This window comes from Ctenopharyngodon idella, chromosome 6 (assembly GCF_019924925.1).
Source record: "Ctenopharyngodon idella isolate HZGC_01 chromosome 6, HZGC01, whole genome shotgun sequence".
Taxonomy (NCBI): Eukaryota; Metazoa; Chordata; class Actinopteri; order Cypriniformes; family Xenocyprididae; genus Ctenopharyngodon; species Ctenopharyngodon idella.
The window spans coordinates 6588525-6616304 of NC_067225.1; the positions used below are offsets into that span (position 1 = coordinate 6588525).

The following is a 27780-nucleotide window of genomic DNA, read 5'->3' on the forward strand; positions in this document are numbered from 1 at the left end:
TATCTAACATAAAATCTAAATACCGTTCAAAAGTTTTAATCACCTTGCTCACCAAGGCTGAATTTATTTAATCCAAAATACAGCAAAAACACTAATATTGTTAAATATTATTACAATTTAAAAGAACTGTTTTCTATTTGAATATATGTTAATTTATTCCTGTGATGCAAAGCTGAATTTTCAGCATCATTACTTCAGTGTCACATGATCCTTCTGAAATCATTCTAATATGCTGATATGCTGCTCAAGAAACATTTATTATTATTATTATTATAAATGTTGAAAACAGTTGTATAAACAGAACATCTTTTCCCCCAGGATTCTTTGATAATTAGAAAGTTAAAAAGAACAGCATTTATCTGAAATTGAAAGCTTTTTTAACATTAGAAATGAAGAAATTAAAGAAATTAATACTTTTATTTAGTAAGGATGCATGAAATTGATTAAAAGTAACAGCAAAAACAGTTTGCCGTTTTTTTGTTGTTTTTTTGCAATAATGTTAACAAAAAATAATAGTTAAAATAAAATAAATAAATTGAAAAACTTCTTGCACTGTCTTAAGAAGACCTCACAGACAATAACTGTAGCTGCAAGTTTGTTATATTTTGGAGAAAACTATGATTTACTATAAATTAGTGATCATACTAAATCAAACATACCTGTAGGACCCTACATTGGACAAACAGTTTGGAAAATGGATCTATGGAAATCAAACTAGCAAAACTATTAAAAATAGCGCTAAAACTACCAATTTAATGGGGTTATAGCAACAGGAATTACTCTAGCCACAGAGTAGTCAATAGAAAAAGTAAACCTGCTTAAAAAGTGGGTTTTATTAATAAATTCACATATCTTAGAATCTGTGCACAGGGCCAAACAATTATCTTTTTTTTTTTTTGTTTATCAGTGCACAATCCTGACAGAAAACACCCATTAAAGGGATAGTTCACACAAAAATGAAAATTGTCAACATTTACTCACCCTCATGTTGTTCCAAACCTGTCTGAGTTTCTTTCTTCTGCTGAACACAAAAGAAGATATTTTAAAGATTGTTGGTAACCAGACAGTTGACGGTAGCCGTCAACTGTCTGTTTAACAACATTTTTTAAAATATCTTCTTTTGTGTTCAGCAGAAGAAATAAACTGAACATGAGGGTGAGTAAATGATGACAGAATTTTCATATGGGGGGGAACTAACCCTTTAAGCTTTTTCAAAAGATTTTTCAAATTTAATTTTTTTTTTCGAAGTCGACAATACATTAAAATCCACATATACAAAAACTGTGGTATGTCAATTCTACAGATGCAGACTGTTGGACTGAATAGGGTTTACCACAACAATGGTCTGGATCCAAGACAGTGATTCCAGCATTCAAAGAACAGAGCGTTAAGACAAGCTGACATGTAAGTCGACAGTCCAACACCAGACAAAGCTCAGCTCACACTCGCAAAATGATTCTGATCATACAAATAACACCAACATATTTTGACAGCCATTTATTATTTGCCATTAAAATGGCTTGTTATATGTCGCACAGTTTTTTTGGAAACGTAAATATAAAACAAAACATTTTTAGTTTCAGTACAGCATTAAGAGCAAGTGGCTAATACAGAGATTAAGCTGAACAATAGTAGGGAAAACTGGATTTAAATGTGTGTGGCTAACCATCAGACTTGACAGATCCCCTTCCCAGGCATTTCATAGAACATTCCCAGCATCTTTCCAGGACAGTGTCTATTGAGTTTTATACTGTTGCTGCTTCCTCAATGCAGTCACAATACATGTTGTCATAGTTGTAGGCGTAATGGTGAACAGCAAGTTACATTGTGAAATGCCTTGTGTAATCATATTCTATTGTAGGAATGACAGCTTGCACAAATTTTAGGAAAATCAGAAGATACCTGAAGTAATGAAAGTTAAGGGAAAATGTGTTTTTTTTTAAAAAGTGACTCATAAACCAACATAAACATTTGTTCATTCCAATAAGAACACCAAAAATAAATCTACAAGACTCTGATAAACACACTACTAGACATATTTAGCTAAATTTGTTTTTTATGACTTTAAAATCTTTCTGATGTGCAGTCAAAAAGTGTCCAGCAATACAGTTTAAAAAGCATCTCATGATGCACCTCATGAAGTTGGTTGAGGGTTATGCCAGTAGGGACCGTGTACCTTCGGTAATTTGTTATCTCGTTTTTGTCTTCAAAACAGAAAAATTAAGAAACTGTTCATTTGTTACATATTTGATCCTTCTTGTGAACAAGTAAACTAATCTTGTGTTATTTCAATTTTTTTGTTTTTTCCATCAAACTTTGTTCTAATTCATTAAATGGACAAACAATAAAAACCAAAATGAATAAACAGCTTGAATATCCGATTTGTACATGGGCGGGAATAAAAAGCCCCTTTGCGCTGATTGGTCAACCAAAGATCAAGCCGTGTGTGTACACTGTAGTGAGCTGAGTGGTAAAGAGTAATGAAAACAAAAAGAAAAATATGAAAAAAAAACCCAACAATGATATCAGTTTACTCATGTTCACGAGAAGGGTTGAATATGTGATAAGTTATTAATAACATTTCTTTAATTTTTTTGGCCACTGTATTATTTCAGTTGTTTTTGCATAGTTCTGATGACTTTACTATTATTCTAAAATGTGGCAAATCATAATAAAGAATGAGCAGGATTTTTTTTTTTTTTTTTTTTTTTTGTGAGACTGGATGTGTACACTACCATTCAAAAATTTAGGGACAAGATTTTTAAAAAAAAGAAATGGATAGTTTTATTCAGCAAATGTGTGTTTAATTGATCAAAAGTGACATTTACAAAAAGATGTTACAAAACATTTCTATTTTAAAGGTAAACTATGTAACGTTTTTTTGTTCAAAATTACATATCGTCAATCCTTCTACCAAAACATGTTTTTGTCTTACCCTGATTCACTATGGTAAGCCTATAAGTGTTTATATTTTAGACACAACGAGCAAGAAAGGTTGACATGGAGCACGCTGAATCTCGAATCTTCAGGGTATTACCGGTTTAAAAAAACACCGAACAGAGGAGAGTCTGCTGGCAAAAAGAGAACGTGACAGAGGTTGTAATAAAACCAGAAAAAAGCAACGCGGAGATGACGTTTTTATTACTCAACAGGTGAGTAAGGTATTTTAGTGAACAGATAAATTGCCATATGTAGCTCTTTAACAGAGTTCATTGTAAAGCATTATCTAATCTGAAGGGTCATATTCATCCGCACAGTCACGCAGAGCCAAAGCAAAACCAAAACAATGTTTTTCTGCAAAACGCATGCAGTTATGTTTTTTTAACTGCTAGAGAGCCAAAAGTTAAAGAATTAGTTCACTTCAGAATTCACATTTCCTGATAATTTACTCACCCAAGTCATCCAAGATGTTTATGACTTTTTTTTCTTCAGTCGAAAAGAAATTAGGTTTGAGGAAAACATTCCAAAATTTTTCTCCATATAATGGATTTCAATGGCTACTAACGGGTTGAAGCTTCAAACAGCTCTACACGATCCCAGCCGAGGAATAAGGGTCTTGTCTAGCGAAACGATCTTTATCTTTATTTAAAAAAAAAAAAATAATGATATACTTTTTAAACCACAAATGCTCATCTTGCACTGCTCTGCGATGCGCCACGCATTACGTAATCTTCTACCTATTTCCACCTACGTCACGCGTGACCTTTCCAACATTCCAACGCGATTACGTAATGCATGGCGCATCGCATAGCAGTGCAAGATGAGCATTTGTGGTTAAAAAGTATATACATTTTTTTTTTTTTTTTTTTTTTTTTTTTTTTAGAAAATGACTGATCGTTTCGCTAGATAAGACCCTTATTCCTCGTCTGGGATCGTGTAGAGCCCTTTGAAGCTGCACTGAAACTGCAATTTGGACCTTCAACCTGTTGAAGTCCACTATATGGAAATCCTCGACTGAAGAAAGAAAGACATGAACATCTTGGATGACATGGGGGTGAGTAAATTATCAGGAAATTTTAATTCTGAAGTGAACTAATCCTTTAAATAAATGTTCTTCTTTTGAATAATTTCTGAAAAAGAAAATCACGGTATTTATAAAAATATTAAGCAACATTAGTAATAAAAAATGTTTTTTGAGCAGCAAATCAGCATATTATAATGATTTCTGATGGATCGTGTGACACTGAAGACTGGCATAATTATTTTAAATTGTAATCAAGTCACATTTTTACGGTTTTTACTGTATTTTTGAGCCAAATAAATGCAGCCTTAATGCAGCATAAGAGACTTCTTTCAAATACATTGAAATTTTTTTTTTTGAATGGTAGTGTATGTGCTTACACACTATGTTTTTAAAGAAAGGATACATATGGACCCCAAGTTCTCCTCCTCCTTCCGCCACAGTCTCGATAATCTTTTTCATCACCTCCGCATGTCTGACAAGTAAAAGCAAGAGAGCAGATTATTAGTTTACATGACAATGAATGTAAATTATTGAGAATGCTTTTTTCCAGTTAGATACAGATACATATTTGTGCGATAATGACATTATTCATGTTATTTATGTAATGTTTGTATTGACCTGCATGGATGCACAGAGCACATAGCAGGTGGGGGGAGGTGAGGGTGATTCTCAATGGTGACTGTTTTTTTAACGTGATCCTGGCTGATGTCTTCATACATCTGATCCACCGTTAGAGGCTGTCTGTCCTAAGAAAGAGCACAACATGCAGGGAGTAAACAAAATGGGTTTTACTAAAGTGATGTGAGAAAGAAAGAAAATATGGAGCCAAAGGCTTACATCACGTCACATGTTGCCATCATGTCAAAGCATCATAAAGCAAAGTTACCTCATCATATCCAAAAAGCCATAGTCTTGGTGTCTGGTAATATTTGTCATATGTGATGTAAAGATCGTAAGTTCTTGTCTGTAGAATGGCATCTTCCCCACCAGCCTCTGCTTTGGTTTTACTTAAATCAGCCATTTTACTTGTGTCAAGAGTGGCCTGAACAAAGAATATTAAAGAATAATTCTGCAAAAGAAAATTCTGATGTTGAAAAGCTTGCGTTGAGCACAAATTCTTACATCATCTGTCTCCAAAAGTCCACTTTCTTCATATTCTGAAATACAAATACCAGTTATAAAGTCAAACATACTGGTTAACAAATGTGTGTTTTGAAAATAAATAAAAATTCAGAGCTACCTTCCATGTCTGCTGGCTCTCCTTCCTCATCATCATCGTCATCACCATTTCCACAGGCACCCGTCTGCACGTTCATATTCATATTGTCCTTCACGTGCATACAAAACAGTAACTATTAACATGTATTAAAAATACTTTTCACAACTTAAAACCACAACATCAAAAATTCATTACTTCTATGCAATTTCTTTCATTCTTGAAGTATTCAACAGTGCTGCCTTACCTTATTATCCAATGAGATTTCCCGAACTGCTTCTGTCACCCCTGTAACACCTAGTAATACAAAAAAAAAAAAGTCAGGAATGTCTTGTCATGAACTTAAGCATGACAAAGACATGTTACTGTTTGTTCAGCTTCTGTTCCATACCAGAGTTGTGATAGGTATCCACCCATCCCCCGTCTCCATCGTCCTCTTCTATGATGGCCTCCAGCTCATCAGAGTACTCCATCTGTTTACAGCGCTTGTAACAAGGAACTGAGAGCCAAAAAACCACCATATTGTGACATTTAGAAAACATTCATCACAGCTTTACACAACACAATACAGATCATTTGCATACTGTGAGAATGTCCATTTCAGAAACTGAATAAGGATTTCTTCTTTTACCATTTCGGGTTAATAGAAACTGTTTGTCTTTGGGCAGATAGGGCTTCACCTTTGCTTCTTCTCCAGATGCCCTAAAAGTAAAGAAAATAGATTCTCAACACTGTAAAAAGCCACAAAATGTATTTATTTATTTTACTTTTTTACAATTTCTAACTGATATTTAGAAGGTATTTTAGAGATATTTCAAAGCTTGAACATAACTTGAAAAATATTCATTATAAAAATACCCATGACTTATTATTTTTCATGACTTTTCCAGTTCTAGATTCAAACTTTTAAAATTTCCCTCATGTTTCCACACCATGGGAATGTGAAAGTTGTTAAGGGAACAAATATAAAAAGAAATATGTTATATTACATCTTGATTTTGAATGTGTTTTAGCTCATTGAAATGCATGTTTTGTCTCATTTTAAATCATTTGGTCCTGGCCCCTGTTTAAGAACCACTGACCTAAAGCAAATCACTAAAATATACTACCAGTCCAAGGTTTGGACAGTCTTGACTGAAATGATTTTTCTCTAAACCTTAAAGACATATTTATCTAAAGGCTTGAGCTTAAAAGCCTGAAATTAATTGTGCCAAAAACTAAAATACAAAATGTTTATTTATTTTCAAATGATATAACTTTTTGGACACTGAATAATTACTATAACTCCATTTGTGTTATTTTTACAATTATTGTAAAATATTAATAATAATATAGGAGTAGATTGTGTTGCAAACTTTTCATGGGTGCTCTACTTAGTGTGCCTACTTAGCCATACTTTGGGGACAATTTTGTAACCAGAAGTAAGCTAAATCTGACAAAAAATTTGTAAAATGTAAAGATGCAGCAAGTTTTCTGTTAGGGTTAGGTTATAGCATTTATAGTCTTGTGTAGCCAGACCTTTGCCTAATGACATAAGGTCTGGGCTCCATAGTCACTGCAATTCGCAGAGGAGCGTCAGGAAGAGGACAACTGACTGACATGTAAAGTGACAAATCACAGTTTTGTTTTGTTCAACATGTTTAGGGAAGCAAACATGTCACTACAATAACTGACAGGTGTGCTATACCAGACATTTTCATGTTTCAATGAAGATATTCCCTTCTTAAGCCTCGCTTCCACCGAAATTACTCGGAACAATTTGTCCCAGGAACTTTTTTCCCCCCTGACCTGTTGCTGTCTGCGTTTCCATCTTAGTCTAAAGTACAATGAAGATTAGGCAAATTAGTCCAGTTACGTAGGACTGTGTGCAACTTTCCAGTTCCCGCTGGATTTCGTCCTCCACATATAAGCTTAAAGGGTAGCTATTATGCCCCTTTTACAAGATGTAATAAAAGTCTCTGATGTCCCCAGAATGTGTCTGTGAAGTTTCAGCTCAAAATACCCCACATATCATTTATTATAGCTTGTCAAATTTGCCCCTACTTGGGTGTGAGCAAAAACACACCGTTTTTTGTCCCTTTAAATGCAAATGAGCTGCTGATCCCGGCCCCCTCTCCAGAAGAGGGCAGAGCTGTAACAGCTCACGCTTCGGTTGCTCAACAACAACAAAGCTGGAGAATCTCACACAGCCAAAATGATGATTGTCAAATGACGATGTTGAGCCTTACATTGCTCAAACCGGAGTCGGACACTGATGGAGAGACTCAAGTAGAAGTTACAACTTTTAGAATGCAACTGGACATTTCTGAATGATTAGTGGATAAATTTATGTAGTTGCTGTGGAGTTGATTCAACTCAATGACTAGCATGTGCCGTCATGTTAATCTTTTGTGCAAAATTAAAAATGGTGGTTGAAACAAAATGCTGTGTGGAGTCAACCAACCAAAATACTGCGTGAACTCAACCAATCAGCATGTTCAGCACCCACCCCCGAAAGTTCCTGAACTTTGAAAAAGTACTACCTCATGAGCAGGGACTTGGGGGAAAAATTTTACCCGGAACTTAATTTAGACCCTGGTCCCTGTAGTTGAAACACACCAAGTACCAACCCAAAGTCCCTAGTTCCTGGGAAAAGTTCCTGCAGTGGAAACGCGACTTGCAAAAGGGCGCACAAATAATAAAATGGGATCACTTGAGAATCCAAAAAGTTGGAAACTAATACTGTACTGTATCCTGTCGTCAGTAAGCATGCATACACATCTCTTTAAATTCAACTAAGTACCTCAGACAAAACGCTTGATATCTAAAAGTTTCTATGCAGTGAACTTTTTTCATTTCCAGTGTTCAGTTGCTGCTCTGAAGCGTTCATTACTGCTATATCTGAACTTTTAAAGTAAACATGGCTTTGGTTCCTGGTGGACCATTAAAGATTGCTGCACACTAGACTCACAGAACACCTGTAGATGTCAGCCAATCAGATTTAGACTTTTCCTTTCACAAAAGTATTTCCAGTTTTGTGTGGCACATGCATCAGACGTTGAGTGTTAAGTCTGAGAATATAGGATTTATAACTAGCTGTTTATAAATACAGTAGGTCTATGAATGTCCCCATTTAGATAGCCGTGTAAATATGTGTGTGTGTGTGTGTGTGTGTGTGTGTGTGTTCTTGCCATTTCCATGTGGGGCAGTGATGAACCAGATGATCTCCTGCTGCAACAAACTGCACAGAACACAAAACACTGTTGTGCTTGAATCGCTGTGTGTAAATCCTATTAAACTGCATATTTAACACCATAACAAAATCAAAATGCACACTCACCTCCTCTGGAGTTATAACCCCAGTTTCTTTAAATTTAGATTCCTGGAAAAGCGAGACACATGATATAAATAACATTTAAAAATATTCTTATATTGTCCCATGCCCTTTAAAGATGTATAGTTGGCTAACATGTGGTTCATAAATTGTTTTGCACTGCAAATATTCCAGCAAATATGTATGTGTTAACTTTTAGTGGTCATGAAGTTAAATGGTAACAATAAATTTGCGCATTTGGAAAATGCTTTTATCCAAAAACAAAGCTATACATTTTATCAGTTCATGCATGTTATATATATTATGTCTATGCAATGTAATGTGATATAATTCAATATAATGTCCATCTATACATTTTAGGTTTAACATAAAGTTTACTTTAAATGGGAGTTTATAGAAAGATTAATTAGAATTAATTTACAAAATTTTGACTGATGTGGCATCATATGCATCACTCCACGAAGAAAACATGACATGCTTATGGCCTAAACTACATCACATTTCGCATTCCAGGCAATTCAGAGCTTTACCTGGTTATTTTTCCTAAAATGCAGTGTGTTTTCAGCCAGCAGTGGCGTCTACTGAACTTTGGGCCATCTGACAGGTTGCATGTTTTCTTATGTTTTGATGCCTGTTGGTAGTATTGATCTCTACTGGCATCATCATAACATTGGTTCAGTAATTTCTGCTTACAGGTCCATGCTCGAATTTTCCACACTTATCAAACCTCATATTTAATGCTGCAGCTGCTGGATACAGACTGCAAATCATGCTAACACTTCTCGTCTTACCTTCAAAACTGGCGTTAAAAACTCTGCCACCCCCAAAGCAGTTCCTTTCACCGAGTTTATGACGTTCTGCATGCTGGAATACGAGTTTCCAAGACTGATGAGTTCGCGTAGAGATTCAAACGAATTATACTTGCCTTACACTACACACTGTTTAGAAATCGTCTAATCGAGCTACACCACATGACCTAAATCATCTGACAATCACTTCCGCATCTCAAATATCGCGATATTACACGACACACCCATTCTTGACAAGCAAAGCGTCTCAATAATTCCGCACAATTAAAGTCTGTATGATATATTTGATTTCTATAACTATTTTGTGGATTTTTATACTATGCAAATAGAAATAAACTTTTGATAAGTAGAAAACTGATCAAAATGTAAGGTCTCATTTTTCACAATTTTAAAATAATTTTGTAATATACAAATAAATCAGATTTGTTCTTCAGCCTTTGTATATTGTGAATAAACAATCTTCTATGAATAATTAGGACATTCATTAGAAAAATAATAATTTGTTTACACGTTCACGAGGGACAAGAGACAATTTTAAATGATAATACGAATTCCTTCTAACATGAATCTAGTGACCTTTGTACAAGTGTGTTGTTTGTTATTGCCTTTATTATTTGCTCTTTGATTACTTGTCATTGTGATAGGTGACGTGGAAAGTCTTTCAATTTCGATATTGCCATAAAAGTGCTCGTGGTTACAGATACCCAGGGCCGTTAAATGCAGATACCAACAGAGAGGGCGTTTGCAAATCGTTTATTGGCCAATCGTAGTCACGTGCCTCTGGTAACGTCACCTGCGGGAATCTTTAATCGTCTTTGGTGGTCCAAAAGTGAATTCCAGAAGAACGGAAATAATAATACAGTATTGAAAATCAAAGTTAAACGCGCACTACTCTTTTTATGTCTGCAATATCTAAACCCACTCCACCGTCTTGTCACGGAGACATGTGTCATATGAACACATTTTGTCAATAGTAAACTGTTACATACAGCTTTATGTGTATAACATAACCATTAGATTTAGCCGTAAGTTTCAGTGATGGATTTAGATTTTAAACTGTCTGAGTTGCAGCTGAGCTTTTTAACTTGTGTAGACAGAGACACCAGCGTAAGACAGACCACACACAGACTCACATACAGCCCGAGAGAGACGGGGAGACATTCGCTTTCGCCGCCATTGCGGTGGTAGTTTCTGTGAATCTCATCAGCGTCAAGCTGTAAATAAAGTCACAACACGACACATCTACTTTCAAGCGAGATTTAATACCATCTGAAGCAGCGAGGTGAGTTGGCCAGTACTTGTCATTAAACTATATCTCTCCGAAGTAAACTTTCTTAATAACATTGGAAGTTGCGTTTAAATAGTGGTCTTTGTTCAATCAGAATTGGTAGATATATATTTTACTGTATTGATTAAACCTCACAAATTATTTGATCATTCTAAATACTGAACTATACTTACGTTTTTTGTTGTTGGTTTACAGTTTGGAGTTTAATATATTAGTTATAACGTTATATCAAACTCAACTTCTAAAGAGTTACATGCATGTATATGATTAAATATTTAAAAATCAAATTCACTTTGATTTAATGGTACGAAGTTCAGATTTATTGCATGGGACAACTGTGATATATGTATAGCGTAATGACAAGAGGTTTTTGAGCTGGTAAACGCTTTATTACCTTTTGCCTTTATTACCTTCTCGTCCATGTTCAGCTGTAATAATATAGTGCTGGAAGTTATTTTGTACTTTAGTTAGCACTTACATTTGCACTTGATTTAGCAATTATGTGTGTAAAATTAAAGAATAGTTCACCGAACAATAAATATAGTCACCCTCATGTTGTTTCACACCTGGAAGACGTTTTTTTCTGCAATATTTTGCAGAATGTCCAAAATCCTCTTGTCCATACAACAAAAGGGAAATTGAATGCTATGAAAACAAATATAGTAAACACTATGCTATATATTATGAGCAAAAAAGTGTTCAACGTTACATTCTAAAACTTTCCCACAGTAATAAAGAAAAACAAAAGCACAGACTAAACATTCACTCATCTGAACAAATTATTTTACATTTATACCCAAGTACAATAGCCCTTTACCAATTACTGCTCTCATAAAAATAGACTTACTTGTGTTAAATGTAGCATTTTAAACCTACATTTAGCTTCCAACAAAATACATATTTAAAGGGTTAGTTCACCCAAAAATGAAATTTCTGTCATTAATTACTCACTCTTGTGTCGTTTCACACCCGTAAGACTTTTGTTCATCTTTGGTACACAAATTAATACATTTTTGATGAAATCCGAGAGGTATATGACTCGTCCATAGACAGCAATATAATCACCACTTTCAAGGTCCAGAAAGGTACTAAAGACATCGTTAACTTCCTGACGTGACTACAGTGGTTCAACCTTAATTTTATGAAGTGACGAGAATACTTTTTGTGCGCAAAAACAAAACAAAAATAACGACTTTATTCAACAATCTCTTCTCTTTCCTGTCATTATCCTTACGCAGTTGCCAGTAAGCACAGTGAAGGCTTCCGTGTTTATGTCCGAATGCCGGCTCAGTATTGGCCAAAGCTGATCACGTGAGCAGCACGACGCATGCGTGTGATGCTGACGCAGGAGCCGGACAATAATGAGTCGACATTCGGACGTAGAACCTGGAAGCGCTGGACGTAAACAACGTATGAGAATGACACAGAAGAGAAGATATTGTTGAATAAAATTGTTATTTGTATTTGCCCACAAAAAGTGTTCTCATCGCTTCATAAAATTAAGTTTGAACCACTGCAGTCACGTCGACTATTTTAATGATGTCTTTAGTACTTTTCTGGACCTTGAAAGTGTTGATTATATTGATGTTAATGGATGAGTCATATTCATATACCTGCGGTTTTGGAACAACATGAGGGTGAGTACTTAATGACAGAATTTTCATTTTGGGTAAACTAACCCTTTAATGCAGAAAAATGTAGGCCTGTATTTTACTCATAATTATTGTGCTTCCTTTCTATGGCTCCTTCAATGAAGTCTGTGAAGTTTAACAGAGACTCGCTTGCTGTCAGGACGAGCCTTTATGGAAAATGGAAATATGTGTTTTGACCATAGAAATACATTATTCACTATTGTAAAGTGACTAGCAGATGTTTTCCATGCACAGCACATAGGTACAATTATTTAGCAATCAAATTCATTGTCAGTTATATTCATTATCATTTATTATCGACTTTATTGATTATTTGTTGCAGCCTTACTTGGGATATAGTGCATAAGTCATAAAATCACATTTTATGGTGGTTTTGCCATTTTTTTGAGATTGAGAGCTTTAGTGCCCATTTACTTTAATTGTGTAGACAGGATCAACTTAGACATTCTGCAAAATATCTCTTTGTGTGTTCCACAGAAGAAAGTAATTGATGATTGTTTTTAATTGCATGAGGAAGTTCACTTTCAATTTTGGATGAGCATTTCCTTCAACAATCATAATCAAGTGTTTTTCTCTTTTAAACTTTTTAAGACATCTTAGTGAGATGATCAAGCGATGGATCTATGGATCTCTGCAAACATATCCTTGGTCTGCATTTGGATGACGTAGCGTGCTTATCATGAACACCAGCAGCAATGTAACCTTACCGGTGAACGGCACAGACGTGGGAGACAGCTGGGCCTGGATCGTGGAGTCTGTTGTCATATTAGTCATTGCCTTGTTTGTCTGTCTGGGCAATTTGCTTGTTGTGTTGACCCTTTATCGGAAACCCTACCTCTTAACGCCAAGCAACAAGTTTGTCTTCAGCCTGACACTTTCCAACCTCCTGTTGTCGTTACTGGTGCTGCCATTTGTTGTTGCCAGCTCTCTTAATGGAGAATGGCTGTTTGGCGTTGTATGGTGCAACTTCACGGCACTGTTATATCTGCTCATCAGCTCTGCCAGCATGCTCACGTTGGGAGCTATTGCCATTGACAGGTAAGGAATATTATGAAGTTCATTTCTTTTTATCATGCAAACTCATCTTTGGCACTCAAAATGAGCCAAACACTATCCAACATCTCTCATTATTCTACATTAAATCTTTTTAGAATCAGGATGTTAAAATCTGTATCCTGTAGTAGCTGAAGTACAAATGAATGGTTGCATTGTTGTCTGGTTTGTTGACCCCTGCTGCCTTGATTTTTACTCTTGCTTGGTATGTGTGGATACGGACAAACTATTAGAAAACATGCTAAAACAGGATTTTTATCAACATGAATAGCATCTTAATTTAATGCTTTTGTGTATTGTAACAGCTTACTGTTATGTCATCATTTATTCAACCTCATGTTGTCCCAACCTAAATGACCTTTTATGACTATAAAATTTAATTGAATATAAGTCTTAATTATTATTTCCAAATAAAGTTTTAAATATTATATATATATATATATATATATATATATATATATACATATAATATGAATTATATTATTCATTTATAAATATCAAGTTTTTAAGGAGTCACACCACATGATATTACAACCTAATTGTAACTAACATTGCCTTATTGCCTTGTCATACAAAGCTCAAGTTGTCTGATATTTTAAAAGGGGACCTATAATGCCCCTTTTACAAGACGTAATAGAAGTCTCTGATGTCCCCAGAATGTGTCTGTGAAGTTTCAGCTCAAAATACCCCTCAGATCCTTTATTATAACTTGTCAAATTTGCCCCATTTGGGTGTGAGCAAAAACACGCTGTTTTTGTGTGTGTCCCTTTAAATGCAAATGAGCTGCTGCTCCCAGCAGCTTTGCAAAAGAGGGCGGAGCTTTAACAGCTTGTGCATCAGTTGAGACTCAGGAAGAAGTTACAACTTTTAGAATGCAACTGGACATTTCTGAATGGTTAGTGGATACATTTATGTAGTTGCTGTGGAGTTGATTCAACTTATCGACTAGCATGTGCCGTCATTTTAAACTTTTGTGCAAATCCAGCATTGAATTGACCCTTATTTGTGAAGCAGTCCAGCGTAAAATGACGGCAACACTCTACTACAATTCTTCCTCTTCTCTAAAGCAGCCCAACATGGCCTCACCCCCTTTGTTGTGTGTTCTCAGGGGCAGGGTTTATATAAATTTTAGGGTTAATGATGTCACTAACCCGGGAAGAAGCTCGTTGTAGTCCCTACCAGACTTTGTTGTAGTCCTTAAACAGCGGATTCCTTAAAAAAATATCTCCCTTTGCATTTTATGCATTATATTTTTGAAAAATAATTCCATAGATTTGCACAGAAGTTACTGTTATGCCATTGTCCCATGTTTTAATTCTTGAAACTTCTGGAAACACAAAATTAATCATGGTAATTCTCAACAAATTTTGCAAACACTAATGGGGCATTACCTAATTGAATACTCATTTGCATACCAGAAATCTGAACATTGAAGATTTTTACAAAAGGGCAGTTGGACAGTTCTTTTTATCACTCCATAAATCAAAAAATACTGTCAACAGCCAGAAAATAAATCATTCACCATGTTTTTAGGGACAAAATGTTAAATAAATCAGGCAAATGATATATGAACAAACCCCTCTCTATTAAAAAAAAAAAAAAAAAAAAAAAAAAAAACGCTTCAGAATGTAGACAGGAATAATAAAACTGGAAATTGTGGTGGATATTAGGGCTACTGAAGTGGAGATTTCTGACTCAGTGGTGGTGCAGGAAAAAAAACTAATTTTGAGAAAATGGCCTTCATGTACTGTCATTGAAATCTAGATATATAAAATAAATAGATAAAATCCAATAAAATAAAGACTTAAAAGTGTATTTTGGGTGTTTTCTTTCTACTAGTCTGAAACAACACATTTTGAAAAGCCAAATAGTCCAAAATTTGCCAGTGAATAAAACATTTTTTTTTTTTTTTTGCCTGTAGTGTCTTGCCTTAAATGAGTGTGAAAACAAGCAGTGTTGTTCTAATTACAGCAGAAATATCTGAAGAAATATATTAGCCTATATTGAAGGGGGTCATCAATTATTGTTGCCTTTGAGTCAAAAATGTTGAGAACCTCTGTTTTAGATGCATCACATCAGGTTTGACATCAATGACACTGATCACAACACATGCAAAAGCCAAAGCTGTTGGATGTTATTGACATAATGAACTTTTCCTTTAAGGTCAGAGTTAGAACATATCGGCCCGGTTTCACAGACAGGGCTTAGATTGAGCTAGGATTAGGCCTTAGTTCAATTAGGGCATTTAAGTAGCTTTTATAAACGTTCACTAGAAAGAAACATTACTACATCTTGAGACAAAACAATGCCACTGACATATTTTAAGGTATGTCAGTACAAGTTACTTTCAGTTAGAACAGCTCAAACATGCATTTTAGTCTAGGACTACCTTAATCCTTGTCTGTGAAACCGGGGAATCAACGTCTAAAACTAAACTAACCACTTTCTGTTTTCTGTTAGGTACTATGCTGTGCTGTTTCCAATGGTCTACCCTGTCAAGATCACAGGTAATCGTGCAGCAGTGGCCATTGTCTACCTGTGGCTGCATTCTCTGGTGGGCTGCCTGCCTCCTCTGTTCGGCTGGTCCACATTTGAGTTTGACCATTTCAAGAAGACATGCACTGTGGCCTGGTATCGTGAAGTCAGCTACACTGCATTCTGGGTTGCGTGGTGCTGCCTGATTCCACTGTTTGCCATGCTGGTGTGCTACAGCCTCATCTTTCGTGTGGCACGGCACAAAGCTCGCAAGGTGCACTGCGGGACGGTTGTGGTGGTTCAAGTGCCCGCATCCTCCAATAGGAATGGACGAAAGAACTCCACCGCCTCGGTTTCTTCCATCGGGAGTCGTAAAGGTTTGATCTACGCTGGCAGCCAGTGTAAAGCCCTGGTCACCATTTTGGTGGTGGTCGGCACCTTCTTGATGACATGGGGGCCGTATGTGATAGTGATCTTCACCGAGGCGGTATCGGGGCGAGGAAGTGTGTCATCTGGACTGGAGACAATGGTGACCTGGCTGTCGTTTGTCAGTGCTGCCTGTCATCCTCTCATATACGGGCTGTGGAATAAAACTGTAAGGAAAGAGCTGCTTGGCATGTGCTGTGGTGACCGTCACTATCGGGAATCATTCATTAGCCGCCACAGGAAGTCCCGCCTCTTTAGCATCTCCAACCGAATCACAGGTGAATGTTACATAATGTCATGGTCATGTCTGGTTATGTAGGGCTATGATGTTGCTAATCAAATCCTTATTTAGCTATTTTTATTATGCGATAGGTTGATGTATATGTATATGTATCACATTTATCATGCAAATACTGTGTCCTGCCCTTAATCAACATCTTTCTGTTGCAGATCTTGGTATGTCTCCACACCTGACGGCCATGTTGGCTGGTGGAGGCCAGCTTTTAGGTGCTGGTAGTAGCACAGGAGACACTGGCTTCAGTTTTTCCCAGGACTCAGGTGTGTGTAGATAAAATTGTATACTTGCACACCCGTTCAATAGAAGTCTCTTATGGTCACCAAGACTGCATTTATTTGAATAAATATACAGTAAAAATGTGAAATACCATGATACATAGAATTTGTTTAATATTATAAATGTCTTTTCATTCGCTTTTGATCAATTTAATGCATCCTTGCTGAATAAAAGTAATAATTAAAAAAATAAATAAACTCATTTATTGTTACCTAATGTGTTTTGTTTTGTAACTGTTACTCTGCAGGTACAGATATCATGTTGCTGGATAACTGTTCTGAGGGAGCAGAAAGCTCACACTACAGTGCTTTATTCAACAAGCGCAAGGGTTCAGTAATGTTTGAGGACCAGGTGGAACAGCAGTCTAAAGGTACAGTCAACTACCTCTCGTAAATAAGTGATTAAAAGGACAGAATTTCACAGAGCTCCACTGCACCTGAAAGCCAACTTAAAGGGGTCATATTAATGCCACTTTTACAAGATGTAAAATAAGTCTCTGATGTCCCCAGAGTGTGTATGTGAAGTTTTAGCTATAGCATGTTAAAGGGATAGTTCACCCAAAAATGAAAATTTGATGTTTATCTGCTTACCCCCAGGGCATCCAAGATGTAGGTGACTTTGTTTCTTCAGTAGAACACAAATGATGATTTAAGGTGATCATTTGTGATCATTTGTGAGCTGCTGCTCCTAAGCAGAGGGCGGGGTTTCAAGAGCTCCTGTTAGCACATAGTGTTAGCAGTGCCGATTACCTCACCAAGACTCACTGAAAATGTCAGAAACTGTTCAGCCTTTTATGTTCAAACCGGAGTCAGACAATGATGGTGAGACTCAAGAAGAAGTGATAACATGTAGAATGCAACAGGATGTTTCTGAATGGTTAGTTGCTTAATTTATGTAGCTGATGTGGGATATCTCAAAGTCATTCATTAGCATATTCTGTCATGATAATCTATAAATCGCTCGTGTGGGAACTGTTGTAAGAAGCCTACAGAGCTAGAGAATATATGCTGCATGAAGATAGAACAGGTATAGTTTAGTTTAATTACGGTTATAACTTATGTTGTCATCTTGCTTTTATTACATGCTACTGCATATGTGTTACGTACTGTATTGCAATAACATGGCCTCACCCCTTTGTTGCGTGTTCTCGGGGGCAGGGTTTATGTAAATTTTAGGGTTAGTGATGTCACCAACCTGGAAAGAAGCTTGTTGTAGTCCCTACCAGCCATTTTGTAGTCCTTAAACAGAGAAAATATCTCCCTTTGCTTTGAACTTTGAGCATCATAACTTTGCAGATGTTTTTTATGCTCATACAGCAACATTACACACTAACTAAAGTTAAAAAAGTGAAATCATAATCAACCACCCCTTTAACGTTAACATTGTTGACATTATTTCAGAATGTAATAATAAAATGCGACGTATACGCAACTTATCTTGTTTCCTCTCAGGAATAGCGTCGGCATTTTTAACCATGCAGCAAACATTTTAAAATATCTTTAAAAAATACTTTAATTTATAAACTGTTGTTTTTCCTTTTGTTTAATAGGTTTAGTACATTTGGACAGAATCTTGTTATAAAAGATAATTGTAGGCCTATTGGCTAAGATGGCAAATACTCTCTTTGTTTTTTAATAAATAAAATGCTGTATGTATTATTATTATTATTATTATTATTAAGTAGGCTACATGCAAACAAAAAAAGTTAAAAAATAATGTTATTTACCGTTATTTTTTCTAATGAAACCAGTTTCGGAACGTTAATAATACAGAAGGAATGCTGGAACAGAAACGTTAAAATAGCGTTTCTGCTCGGAGTGGAATGATTGAATTTTTTTTTGTTTTTAAGCCCTGATTACCACGACAAATTCATTTCTATTTGTTCCTCTTTTTCTTTAAAAAAAGGAAAAATCTGGATCACAGATTATCTGGAAAATTGTTTACTCATCGTTTACTCATCAACACCATAAACCCTATAACGCAAACCCTTTTCCTGTCCTATTTCTCATTGCTGCTATCAAATTAAAGGGCCAAAAACACCATTTTACACACATGAACATCTCCTGCAGTTGTAATTTGATAATGTAGTCATTACTTATTTCTAATTCTGTATTTCCTTTGTTTTCCAGCTGGTGAGGATCAGTCTCAGCACCTGGTGAAGGCGGAGATACACCAGGTGATTGACAGCTTTGCGTCCAGTATGGCAAAAGCCATAGAGAGCGATGCCAAACTTCTGCTGTTCGGTACGGAGTCTCTGACTGACAATATTTCATCGGTTCAGCCCGCACAGAGGGGCTTGCGCTACCCAGATGGCCAGAGGGTCCGTCTGGAGAGCATCGATGAGGGAATTGTTAAAGATGAAAAGGGTGAAGACGACGAAGATGAAATCGAGGAAATATGTGCATAAATTAATCTGCATATGGGTGATATCTGATTTGTAATGCTCTCAATGAAGCACATATTCTGACTGTGCATTTTGGAGGCCAAAAATCTCCAAGGTTCATGACTATCATTAATTCCACAAAGACTTCATGAAATGTATTGTAAACTCCTAGCAAAAGATCAAAACAAGTCAGTTTAAGCTTTTTAAGGAAAAGAGCTCTCTTGGAAAGGAGTTAAATTTCCAAACAATTAAAAAAATGTATATACTATATAGGGCAGACTGGGGCTGGTTGTCACACTTTTTGCACCAGTGAATATTTCTCAGAATAGGTTTATTTCTGAAATGCAATTTCTGTTTAGAAACAAGTCTTGCGACAAAAAAAGCATTTTCACTATTAGTGCCCAGGAAAAAAATCGGGGCATATTATCACACTACATGGGGTAAGTTGTCACAACGAGAACCTTCCATTAAATAGCATATTATATATAGTATTTTTAAGCAGTTAAACAATTATGAAGAGCAAAGTAATTAATGGAACAACAAAAATTTAAAACTTGACAAAAAATATCAAACCATTATTTTGGCCAAAAGAAAATTACATTAATAAAATTGTGACCTGACATTTTTGAAAAAAAAAAAAAAAAAAAACGTCCTAAAAACAGTTCAACATTTAGGTTAAAAATAATTAATCTAATCTAAAAAAATTTTAGATTAGAGAGAAAATTCACAAAAAATATTCTAATTTGACAGTTTTGAACAAGGTGCTTAAAAACAGCAAAGGTAAACAAGCATTTATGCAACTAGATGTCTGACTCAAACCCTTATAGGTACTGAGATGCAGCCCTGTGACAACTAGCCCCGGTCTCCTTTAACTGTAGTGACCTCATTATTCAATATAAACGAGGTGTGTAATTTGTTTGTAGACATGGAGGGGACCCAAAGGAAAAGTAATCATTTGTGTTTGTGTGTGTTTATAACTGTTTAAATATTTATCTTTGTCTGCTTTTAAAATATTGCAAATTGATTAATGTCATATTTTCATGTCGTACTGAGTCATGTGGCCAGTACTGCATGTTTGAATACATCCATGAATAATGTTTAGACCTGCCAAAATATATTTACCACTATCCATTATGAGTGCAAAGTGTTGCTGTTTTCAAGCACTGAGTTTATAACATTGTAAAACTACATTGACAACAAGTACATGATGCTCACATTAAATATTTCTACAGTGAAAAAAAATGTTGTAAAATATTTGTAATACTAAGTCTTATACTTTAAATACTCCAGATATACAGGTGAAAATTATGGAATATAGCTGTCTTTGTATTGCATTTTAAGGTGTAAACATTTTGTAATTTAGTATTCTTTTTTATAAACATTTAAATTATGAATTACCCATTGCCTTTTATATCATAACTATCTTTCTGATAATAAACAGCACTTGTATTTCTAAGTCTGTTTCTCACAGTTGTCAGTAATCCTTACAAAAGAAGTTCATTCAAGAGTGCTATTACAAAAACAAGAAAGCTTTCAGTCTACTTTTTATGTACTTCCCAGAAATATACTTAAAAGTATACTTTACTTGTACTGACAGAAAAGGCTACGTATATTTGGCCAATACTTACCAATACTTTTAATCGAGATATACTCAAAAGTGTAATTAGGTATTCTAAATAATCTACTTGGCTTGTAGTTGTGTTTACTCTTTTTTTTTGAGTATCATATTAACCTAGTTTTTTCACATAGTTTTACATACTGTCTTACACACTTGAAAATATTGATTTATAAAGAAAACAAATATGCTCCTGAGTACGTGAATTTTTATGCAGTATACTCGTAAGTGTACTAGTTAAAGGTAAAAATCAGTACCTAAATAGAAACATAGTATGCTCAAAGTGCAAAAATAATATATAAACAGTAGCCTAAATGATGTTAAGTTCCGCTAAAGAAAACTTAGAACTACTGTATTGCAGTATAAAACTACTAAACTAGTAGTTTACTGAGAGTATACTTCAAAGTGTACTTTCATAAACTAAAAAATGTGCTAAAAGTATTTAACTAGTAAACTATCAGTTAGAGCTGCACGATTCTGGATAAAATGAGAATCACGATTTTTTGGTTTCAAATAGAGATCACGATTCTCCCACGATTCTGAATATACAACCAGACAAAATAACATGTAATTTACTAGAGATTCTGACAAAATATAAATTGCTGACTCTAATTGCTGGAAAATGTTTGAATGAATTATTTAAAAAATGGTTTTGAATGAATTCAATGACTCATTAATAAATACTTGTTTCATTGCTGGATGAATCAGTGATTTTGAACGAATCTTTTGAATGAACGATTCAATGACAAATACATTTTTTAACAGTCAGTTGTCGCCACCTAGTGGAATTAGATGTAATTGATACAACCGTTATTTGACGTGCCAAGTTCGTTTCAAAAGGTAGTTTGCTCTATTTTGATCGCTATCGTAGACATCAGTGTTTAAATACTAACTTAAAACTTATATCTCAGTACTTCTGTGATAATGTGAATATTTGTAACACAGAAATAACTAATGTGTGATTCAAAACGGCTCTCTCTGGCTCTGGCAGCACGAACACAGATTTGAACGTTCAGGTATGATTTTGTCAAAGCTTTAATAGACGCGGGAGAATCATTGTCATTAATAAAGTAGGATCGCGTGGGTGCTTGAATCGAGATCGCGATCTTTTTACGATTAATCGTGCAGCTCTACTATCAGTATACCTATGAGTTCACTTGCAGTAGCTGCAGTACAAACGAAAAACAGTTGTAAACTATAGTTGTGTACTCAGTTTACTACTGTTACACTTAAAAGTATACTTTTACACTAAAAAGTGGGATAATTTAGTCCCAAGTTGAAATAGTACACTTACAAGTATACTACTAGTACATTGATATTAGTATAATTATTACTAACTTTACTTAGGTATACTTAATAAAACGAACCTGAAGTATATTTTTTTAAGGGAATGTAAAGTTGTCTAATGATTAGTGTCTGCTGAACATTTGTAAGGATCTCAGCCAACATTTGTGCCCTAATTAACCTAAGGCCTAATCCTGGCTTATAGGCTAAGCCCTGTTTGTGAAACCAGGCCTTAAATTGATAGATTAAGTACTCTATTTGTGATTGACTGTACTTTTGTTGAATAAACTACAAAAATTCTGTGCGCACTGCAATTTATAGTGTGCACTGCCACAGACCTAATGTGAACAAATGTAAACGCCCTGTGTCCTGATTGGCTAATGATCTGATCTGCTATGATCGCATGTTAACGCCAAGTGTAAACGCAGCCAAAGACAACACTTTTATAGCCAACTCACTCCATCTACATACATAAACATAATTGCAAACAGCATTTTAGACAGTAACTTCATAGAGTTCTTAATAGACCTATTATAGGCAGAATTTCAGGAGCACTGCTGCAGGACCTGCTCAGTTCCTATTAAAACCCAACAGGCATCAGCAGCCAAGCATCGTTGCTCAAACGGCTCTTTCTGTGATCTCTTCATGGAATATTCAATTATCCGGCCCTTATTTAATAAAATACAGCTTTAAAATGGTCAATCTCAACATGAAGCTGCCCATATTCCTCCCCAGCACTCCAACCACTTTTACACTGACATTTACGCACCATTTACTCACAGCACATGCTGCTGCTCGACCACATTTAGGGGCATCATTTAGGGCCATTTCCTCCTTGAAGGCTTGAAAAACCTTCTTTTTGAAGCATATTTGTAGAAAAGAAACATTGTCCATTATGTTCAGTGTGGTGGGGTCAGTGAAGAAAACATAATTAGCAAGATATATATATATATATATATATATATATTTTTTTTTTTTTTTTTTTTTTTTTGCAAAAGCAGTTTGCAGTGAAGGAGCTTCATTTGGAGGAAAGAAACGCTTCAGTACCCATATGACCGTTCACCTGTGCTCTGACAGCTACACACACACACAATATGTACTGTAACATGTGTCTTATTAAGAGTGACTTTGGTCTCGTCAAGCAAGAAAAGAACAAATGTGAACAGAATAAACACTGTCTAACCTCTGGTTTAACAGAAGCCTTTTCATTTGCCTCAGTAAACTGTTCTTAAACGATTACTGTATAAATGGTGAGCTTTCATCCTTCATATCTTAGAGTGAGTTATGATGCGGATGGAGTTTTTAATATCCAAGTGACAACAGCAATCGATATTTCATTAAGATGAACGTAAGAAACGGTCTAGAAATGTCTCATGACACATCGGCGGTATGAAATAAAACAAGACGTGCAGACGGACACTGAGTGACCTGCTCTGCCTCACAGCACCGATGAGAGAAATATTATCCAGATCAGTGAAGATCATATCGGTGCTGACACTCGCTTACACATCCTCACGCACGCGACACGAATGATGACTTTGAGATTTCTGTGACTTTGAGGCTGTTTTTGAACAGCTTTTCTCCGTCTGTGTGTGTGGCGAGTGACCTGAGGTCGCTGAGAAAAGAAGATGCAGCGGTGTGGAGCGTCTGCTGCTGTCAGAAATGAGAAATGTCCTTGTCCATCCCAACTGACTCCCTCAATCCTGATAAACTAAGAATGAGTCTTACCCTCAAGAAGAGACACGGCCCAATAACATTTTATAAGACATAAGTTTCGTCTCTGTAAACTGAGGGGAGTTTTATTACATTGATCTTCACTTAAGGTAGAAACAATGTTTTGACTTGTGTTTCCAACTGAAGAATATAGTCTTATTTTTATCTTTTTCAGTTTGACATGAAGAGCAAAAACTGCATGTGGCTTCTTGAGACTCTAAAACCATCAACATGATGTCTAAAACAGGTAATTAATACCACAATAAACATAATAAGTGCATTTGTGGTTCTGAGTGGTGTCTTTAGATGGAGTTTGATTTGCATAATAAATGAAGTCAGTTTTTCCCTCGTTTCATCCAAGACAATTATCTGTTCATCTGCCTTTATCTGATCAGCTGGATTTTCTTCATGTGAATCAAGATAAGAGGAACTCGGTTTCAAATCCCTCCAGTACCAACTTGAGTGAGAGCCATGATCTCTGGCTGTTCTGTGATGATCAGTATCAGTTTATTAAACAAGAAATTACTATCTTATATTTTAGACACAATAGCCTATTAGTACTTTGTCTATTTTTGTTTAACGAATGAAAGTAGTAGGCTACCAAACGAAGCCACAACAGTCTCTGAGAAACAGTAGTGGTGCTTCGATCTTGAATGAATACATTTTTAAGCCAGTGCGTTGGGCGAATGATTCAACAACAGTTATTCCTCTTGTTTCGCCAAGTCTATCCATCCAAGACAACTATCTGTTCATCCATCTGCTGGAGATTCCTCATGCGAATCAATATAAGAAGAATTTAGATTCAATATATTGAGAATAGATATTGCTTTTATAGAACAGTTCAATAAACAATAAATTAATACTGAATAACTTACATTTTAGACACAATATTGCCAGTTACTTTGTCTATTTTTGCTCAGCCAAAGAAAATGTTTATACAGCCACAGCAGAATTGGTGAGTTCACATGAATTCTGTGATCCATCAAATTACGTGACTGCATATGTAGGCTTATAGTAGGCTCTGTAGTGACAGTAGGATTTATGTAACCTTTTTGAAAGTAGTCAAGTGTATGCTTATGTTTTAAAATCTGTTCAGATTTTAAAAATTGCGTACTGTATTCCAGCCTAAAGTAGTAGATGGGTCTAATCGATCTTGAATTAATCGCTACTGAGAATCTCATCCCATAAACTCAAACGGGGGACTCTTGCACAATATATTGGAACATTACGTGATACAACCCTGTGGTTTGCATTAAAAACCCACCTGATTATATAAATGATCAAAGTTCACACAGAAAACACTCTAGGGTGTTTGTCCTCAGGGATATCTGAACATTTAGTGCTTGTATCTCTCAGTGTTTCCACAGTAATTGAGCATTTGCAGTGTTTGATGTACGCTTGTCTGCTGAAGTTACCGAGGCAAGGCTGACATAACAAGCTTTTTCTTTCTCAAAGATACACTCCAGAACGCTCTGCCTCCTGAATGTGTGCCTGTGCTCAGTGAAAAGGTTTCCCTTTGAAGAACTCTCCTAGGAAAGGAAAAACCCAATGTGTTTTTCACCGATAATGATTCATATGGATTCATTTTCCTTCTGGCAGCTTAACTTGCCTTTGTAATCTTCTAAAACTCATGTAAACTCAAAAATACCCACATATAAACACTGATGAGACAAAATAATAGCAGAGTTTTGAGGTTGTTCAGAGTTCATAACTTGTTGAGGACAATGTGCTATTATTTTTTAGGTGATCAGACCTTTCGCTTTTTTCATGGTGCATGATAAGATTTTAGCAGTCTGATATATTTTTTTGTTTTTGTAAACTTTTTATAAACTCTAATTAAGTACAGCTTATCTTTAAAGAGACAGTGACTTCTAAAGGGACCGGAATGTTTTGTCCTATCACAGGTCTGTTGTTTTGAACTGGTGCTGAAATGCTTCCGGGTTGACAGCTATAAAAATGATCAGTTAAGTTTATATTGTCAGTATTTCAAAAAAAAAAAAAGCATCACAGATTAATGGATGATTGCAGATTAATGGATGAAGGCTGAATCCCAAATGGCACCCTAAACACTCGCGGTCTTTCTCTGAGTCCGCACTTTCGTGACTTTGACTGCCGGGTAAAGTCCTCTGCGTAGCTCGCAAAGACCCTGTCCCAAATGGCACACTTCATGTGCACTTTCGGTCTTGTGGACTTACAATGGCCGCTGCGTGTGCGTGTCCGTTAAGGACCGTAGGGTGTCCCATTCGTCATTTAAGCTTAAAGAAGGGTGCTCGTGAAAGTGCGGACTCAGAGGAAGACCGTGAGGGTTTAGGGTGCCATTTGTGACAGGGTCATAGACTGTAAAAAAATATGGACGACGCCAAACATGCGGGCTCAGCTGAAGTGCACATCGAGGGAGCATAGCGGCCTGCAAAGGGGGCGCTCGCGAGCACCCTTCTGAAACCTAAAATGATGAATGGGACACCCTACGGTCTCGTGGACACGCGCACGCGGAAGCCATTGTAAGTCCACAAGACCTAAAATGCATAGAAGTGTGCCATTTGGGATTCAGCCTGAAAAATGCAACAATTGCCTCGTAGGAACTGCTTCCTTAAGCATAAAAAGTTGTCTAAAACATTGTTGTTCTTGTTTGTTTGTTTGTTTTTAATTGGGACAGAAGGTGGAACAGATATTTGTTTCTCTTTTTTATTTTGTATCACCCCTGACCTTTGAATTTCAGTAGTCTGTTGTGGTAGATGGGCCTGTTTTTTTCTAGTGCCTGTTTGAAGATGAAAATTTACTTATCTTCAAATGATTCTCCGTTCATTTTTTTTTTTTCTCATTTGAATGAATTATTCTTTTTAATTATAGTAAAAAGGTTTAACTATCAAATATTGTATGAAAAATACATTAAACACTTTTAATATATTACTTTTTTTGTATCTTTTCACACTTTCAAGTTCCAACATTAAATATGTAATTGCTTTTTAATCACTTAAAAGGATTACTTATTTATTTTTTAAGTCAACATGAAATCATAATCAACCCTATTTACATTCTCAGTCATGGTATTATTGTGCAAGACACATCAGTGCACATTATTCCGACATTATTCCGAGCTCCGATGTACATAGCGCTTAGGCCTCAGTATGCCAGCATTGCCACAACAGTCATGCACGTCTTTAGCCAGATAGTAGTTCTGCTTTAGAGAAAGAAGGTGTAGGAAGGTGTGGCGTAAAGCCACGTCCGATAAAGGCCCATCCGTAGCAGCAACCCCAAACAGGCTAAGATCCAGAGAACACAAGGAAAAACTCCAGGCCATCACCAATTGAGCCAAAAGTCCAGCGTATGTAAATAACTGCCACCGCATCACAAAGAAAGAAGCATAAAACAGAACAAAACAATAAAAATAGCGAAGCGGTATAAAACACTTACTAAAATAGATTAAAAATAATTAAACAATCGGAGAGCAGACCGGCAGCCAAAACGCGCCAGCGTACCCAGTCAACCGTAAGTCCTTTTGCAAAGAAATAAATATGATGGAACCAATTATGCAGTCAACTTTGGTTGTTGTCAGCAGCATGGACATTCTGCTATATCTCTGTTTGTATAGACAGACAGGAAAAATAGAATTTTAAATTGATTATATGATTTTAAATACATTTGAGACACAATTTTATATCATTCTGACCACTTCACATAAGATTCACTCAGAGAAAGACCCATTGTCCGTAAACAGTAAATTCTATTCATAAGTTTTTGTCCCCAAAAGTGAGCTAAATCAGCCAAATGTACCATATCTTTGACCACAAGGTGTCTACAACCAACTATAGCTACAGTCTATCTCGCCAGTCTGTTATTGGTTTTCTGCTGAACATATTCCCCACAGAGCGCTTGAGTAGGTTTTGCACACTGTGGGACTGGCAGGTATTAGTTACAGTCATTTTTGAGGTGATAAGTGAGCCAGGCACCATGATGAATTGAGATTTTAATTCGGACAGACAGCGCAATGCAGTGAACGGCCTGAGGCAAACAG

The 27780-nt window shown here is 35.9% G+C and overlaps 2 protein-coding genes across 2 annotated transcripts; one reads left to right on the forward strand and one right to left on the reverse strand.

The window, feature by feature from the left end:
* Positions 1–1482: 1482 nt before the first annotated feature.
* atg3 (autophagy related 3) lies at positions 1483–9502 on the reverse strand. The gene is made up of 12 exons (XM_051897676.1): positions 9285–9502; positions 8500–8541; positions 8351–8400; positions 5812–5882; positions 5572–5679; positions 5428–5477; positions 5205–5292; positions 5087–5121; positions 4851–5006; positions 4583–4710; positions 4368–4436; positions 1483–1902 (listed from the first exon to the last, which is right to left on the reverse strand). Exons 1-12 carry the CDS (start codon positions 9354–9356, stop codon positions 1821–1823), a joined length of 951 nt encoding a protein of 316 aa, XP_051753636.1. The 5' UTR covers positions 9357–9502; the 3' UTR covers positions 1483–1820.
* Positions 9503–10145: 643 nt separating this feature from the next.
* gpr161b (G protein-coupled receptor 161b) lies at positions 10146–20609 on the forward strand. The gene is made up of 6 exons (XM_051897662.1): positions 10146–10584; positions 12834–13280; positions 15756–16474; positions 16647–16754; positions 17018–17140; positions 18900–20609. The coding sequence occupies exons 2-6, from the start codon at positions 12922–12924 to the stop codon at positions 19175–19177; spliced, it is 1587 nt and encodes a 528-aa protein (XP_051753622.1). The 5' UTR covers positions 10146–10584; positions 12834–12921; the 3' UTR covers positions 19178–20609.
* The last annotated feature ends 7171 nt before the right edge of the window (positions 20610–27780 follow it).